The sequence below is a fragment of the Lygodium microphyllum genome, chromosome 2 (assembly GCF_053477565.2).
Source record: "Lygodium microphyllum isolate KBCC chromosome 2, Lygodium_microphyllum_v1.1.10, whole genome shotgun sequence".
Taxonomy (NCBI): domain Eukaryota; kingdom Viridiplantae; phylum Streptophyta; class Polypodiopsida; order Schizaeales; family Lygodiaceae; genus Lygodium; species Lygodium microphyllum.
In genome coordinates, this window is record NC_141136.1 from 14914138 (window position 1) to 14918850 (window position 4713).

Here is a 4713-nt window from a genome sequence, read left to right on the forward strand (position 1 = left end):
CATGTTATCAAACTATTTAGTTAAAAATTTTGCATCTCAACTAATAGGGCACATAATTTACAAACTAGACTAGTCTCAAATTCTAGATAATGCAACTTAGTGGTGGAACAAGTGAGATGTGTGCATGTGCACAGAGAGAGAGAGAGAGAGAGAGAGAGAGAGAGAGAGAGAGAGAGAGAGACTTTGTGTAAGAACTTGTGGAATGCACAATTGTCTAAGGAGCTCAAGTTTGAGTGGAGGAAACAAAGGTAGAGTTGCTAGGAAAATACTCAAGCATGGGAGGGAGGGAAGGAGTGCCACACTTTTAAAACATACAAAAGAGTACTACATAAATGGGTTATTTACATATTGAATAGAAAATCATTGTGTTTTATTCAAGAAAAAATCATAGATATGGGTATTTATAAATAGACCTTGAACACACGTGATATACAAGATATACATATATACTGAGCCCCCCCAAGAGAAAATATACCATCTAATTAAGGAAACTTCCTCTTCCTTAGACATTGTACAACAAGCCACGATACCCAAAAAGTTGGCATAAGAAACAAGTAATAAGTGCCTAACCAAATGATATTCGTTTCATTGTTGACCTTTTTAGTGCGTATAGAATAAGTCATCTTGACATTTTATAGATATGCAAGGCTCTTCTATAGGTGAGTTGTAGCCTTCTCCACCACATCACATCATGACTCTTCTCTCCTAACCATGCACCAATAAGATGTGGGTGTTGGAAATTTAAGAAGTTACCCAAAAGGTTGAGTTTCATGAGCCATTAATGGAACATCGCCTCAAATCATGCCACGTCAAAAAGAAAATGCAATGTAGATTGGGACAATGCAGACTTTGTACAAGAGTGGTGACTCGGTGGCACGATGTAGACTTGTTATGAGTAGTGAGTGTAGACTTGCTAGGATCACCAGTTTAGTAGGGTTGAAATTATAGCATTTGGATTTTTGGTCTTGGCTCAGCTTCACCAATTATAATCATGGGATGAGAGTGCTTCATCATAGTATGTGTGGCCCTCCTATGGCGAGGATGGCAAAGTCTAGGTTGGTGAAACTGGAGCCTCCAGGTGCAACGGCCCTACTGGCCGCGCTTTTGAGGTGAAGCGCACGCTCTCTCATTTGCGGGTCCTCCATGATAGCGGCCGCCATGGCGGCCACCTCGGAGCGGGAGAGGGGCCGCGATGTGACCTCGGAGGTGTCGAAGGAGAGGCCGTTGCGCCAGACGTCGGCGACGCAGCGGCAGTTGAGCATCTGGTCGGCGAAGTAGGAGAAGCCCAGGAGCGGGAGGCCGCACGCGATGCCTTCCATGGTGGAGTTCCAGCCGCCGTGCGTGAGGAAGCCGCCCACGGCCGGGTGAGACAGCACGCGCACCTGCGGCGCCCACCCAATCAGCAGCGCACGCCCCTGCACGCGCCCCATGTAGCCCCTTGGGAGTATGGCCTCGTAGTCGCTATCCTGGGCACCGCCCGAGGCAAGCGTACCCGGCCGGAGAACCCACAGAAACGGCCGCCCGCAATCCTCCAGCCCTAGCGCGAACGCGTGCAGCTGACTCTGAGAGAGGAGTGTAATGCTCCCGAAGGCTACATACACCACCGACGACGGGTGCTGCCTGTCAAGCCATTCCAAGCAGCTGTAATCTTCAGGCCACAATGAGCTGCTTGCAGGGTTCATCGATTTCTCGATGGTGGTGCTGGCCAGCTGGTATTTATCGAGCAGCTGGAGAGGTCCCACGGTGCGCAATTGCGGCGCAGGGTGCTGCGCTCGGCCGTTGATTCGTGGCGGTTCTAATTTCTCGATGGCCGCCACCACGTCGGCCTCTAACTCGTCGAAGGTGGGGAGCACCACCAAGGCGGCCTCGTGTGCGCGCAGGAACGGCCGCGTGAGGAAGGTGAACATGTAGTCGGAGGGGTCGAAGGGCTGCAGGAAGTTGGGGATATCTTGGAACTGCAGACGCGGTGGAATGCCGGGCATGGCGGCGCTGCCGAGACCCTCGACCTCACCCGCTGCAGGGAAGAAAATTAGTTATATTATGCAAAGGCCCTCAAGCTCACGCGCTGCATAGAAGAAAATTAGTCAATGACAACTTGTGGGAGGAGGAGGCTGAAGCTTCATCTCTCTAGAGGCACTACATACCTAGCTAGGCGCAGTTAGGGGCCTAGCTAGGTGCAGTGGGGTTGGGGTTTGCTCAAATCCCTACCCAAAAACAAGACTAGCTATGTACTAGGGGAAAAATATTTTTGAGAAATATACACAATTCCTATTGAACTCTTCTTAATCCGATAAATAACAAATTTGAATATATATTTTCAAAAATTTTCACTAATTTACACATTCACTTCACAAACTAAAATCCTTCTAGGTTGTACTTTTATAGGAATTTCTCAAATCTATTAGGCTTTGTGAGATAAGGTGAGACACCGATTTCACGAAGTGTATGCCCGGTCCCAACTCGCCCTTTGATAATAGCTCATGGTGTCTTGGTGTATGCCTGGTCCCAACTCGCCCATTGATAATAGCTCATGGTGTCTTGTCTTTCGCAATACAACAATTATAATAGGGATCAGTTGTTTAAAGCTTCTTGTTATTGCAAACGTCTAACGTGCACCACAGCTTGTTATGCTAACATTAATTATCATACAGTCCCTGGCCTTGACGGAAGCTCATGATTTTGTAGTAGTTAACTTCACAATACAAGAATTATAGTGGGAATTCGTGGCAAAAACTTCTGTGATTGCAAACACGCACCCAATTATTATAGCTTCATTTGGATGCTAATTAAGGGTGCTTACTGGCCGAGTTGCGCCTCAGGAGACCTGTCCCGACCATGAAGTGAACCGCATAGCTGGCGGCGCTCTGCGTCCAGACGGCCAGCCGTGGCAAGCCCAGCCTGTTGGCGACGTCCTGCGTGTGCATGGCGAATGAGTCCGACACGATGCACGTGACGGGAGGCTGCGCCTCCGCAATTAGCCGCTCCAGTGCCGCCTCCGTGCCGTCAAGCGCACGGCACAGCTCCGGGACGTCGCTGGTGCGTGTCTGCTCGACGGAAAGCCCGTCCGGTACCCACACGAACCTTATCATGCCGCCGGCTTCCTCAAACATCGTCATGTTATTTTCGTCCTCCTGCAGCTGCCGATCTGATGATGCGTCCTTGGCTTTTCCGTCGCTCGAGGCCAATCGCCGTGATCGCATCATGTGCTCGTGCGTGTAGCGCAGGTTCACGAACGTGATGCGGAAGCCTGCACGTGCGACCAAGTGCCGTGCCAAGTGCAGCAGGGGATTGATGTGGCCTTGGCCCGGCCAGGGCACCACCACCGCATGCGGCTCAATATTCCGCTGCCTGTGCAGCTTTTGGCACTTGTCAACCAGAACTGCAGGCGCGGCCACTGCAGGAGGAGGTGCCATTGAAGCTGCGCCACAGATCAGCAGGACGCTTTCCAAATTGAAGTGCCCAGATGAGACTATTGTATTGCTCTAGTGCATGAATGGCCCGACTTTATCTACTTTCTTTGTCCCGAGCAAGCCTCTCTCTTTAATGCATGCGACTCGCGACGCCGTGTCAATTGTATATGCAAACTCAAGCCTCTCTTTAATGCATGAGAGTCGAGATGCCGTGCCAATTATAAATACGTCGTCCTGGCACGAAATTTCAATGCAATCAAGCCTCTTTTTAATTACTGAGGGGCCGTACCAATGGGAAATGCAACCTACGTCCAACCTTCAAAAAGAGACAGAGAGAGAGAGAGAGAGAGAGAGAGAGAGAGATAAGACAGAGAGTTGTATCATGAAGGGGGTATTATAAAGACAGGTAATGTAGCCATTATCTGTGGATAATCCGGAAGGAGCTTCAAAGGTTACAGAAGTACACCAATTACTGGTTGGGTAGAAAATGAAGGGCAATTGACTTTCCAAGTTGGTGTAAAGTGCTTGTCTACGAGCTGGGCAACTAGGGACCCGAGATTTGGTTTGGGCGGGTGTTCACGATGGCTTCTTTCAAAGAAAGAAGCTTTCAAACAAAGGAGGATCTCTGCAGCTTCCCGTTCTTTGGTCCGCAATGTCTCCTTTCTCTCCTTTTTCCCCATTGGATTGTTCCTTTGCATTGCTTGCTTTGCTTCGTCCCTATAGATGACCGTCTTCATGTCGGCCACTTGCCAACAAACCAAGGAGGTGAATAAGGGCTTTGGTTTGGAGTGCTTATTATTAAACACCCAATCATTCCTAGAGATCCAAATAGCCCATAAGTAAGCTACTCTTATTACAGTCCGGATTACTAGGGGGATACGATTTACTTCTCCAAGATGAATTTCTTTCCATGAGAACACTAAAGGGTGAAGGGGAAAGAGTAACCTATGTAGCTCTTTCAAGCATTCTTGGTTTGCTGGACATGAGATAAAAAGGTGTGGGATGGACTCTATCTCGTTACCACATCTAAGGTAGAGTCCATTCCCTTTACCTATCCTTATTGCTTTTTCGTTAGTCCACACAACATGGTATAGAATAGTCCATAGAAGAATTGATTGTTTAGGGGAAATGGAGACCGCCCACGCTCGTTCAAACCTGTAATTCCATTGGGTTTCTCACCAATGTATGTTCCACCTTTTGTTGAGCTTACCAACTAGGCTGGTGCTCGAGAGTCGAAGGGGTGGAAGGGGGAGTAAACGTAGTCTTCCTTTCCAGTGGATGTCTTCCACCTTAACCTGCATGT

At 48.7% G+C, this 4713-nt stretch overlaps 1 protein-coding gene across 1 annotated transcript; it reads right to left on the reverse strand.

The window, feature by feature from the left end:
- Nucleotides 1–740: 740 nt before the first annotated feature.
- Nucleotides 741–3555, reverse strand: LOC148039503 (7-deoxyloganetin glucosyltransferase-like). Its single transcript, XM_087691264.1, has 2 exons — nucleotides 2801–3555; nucleotides 741–2014 (listed from the first exon to the last, which is right to left on the reverse strand). The coding sequence occupies exons 1-2, from the start codon at nucleotides 3411–3413 to the stop codon at nucleotides 1011–1013; spliced, it is 1617 nt and encodes a 538-aa protein (XP_087547390.1). The 5' UTR covers nucleotides 3414–3555; the 3' UTR covers nucleotides 741–1010.
- Nucleotides 3556–4713: the final 1158 nt, after the last annotated feature.

Bases quoted from the DNA above. Each gene is read 5' to 3' on its own strand.
- LOC148039503 (XM_087691264.1), bottom strand. From the start codon at position 3,413: ATGGCACCTCCTCCTGCAGTGGCCGCGCCTGCAGTTCTGGTTGACAAG. The intron at 2,015-2,800 runs GTAAGCACCCTT...TCTTCCCTGCAG, and splicing joins CCTGAGGCGCAACTCGGCCA to CGGGTGAGGTCGAGGGTCTC.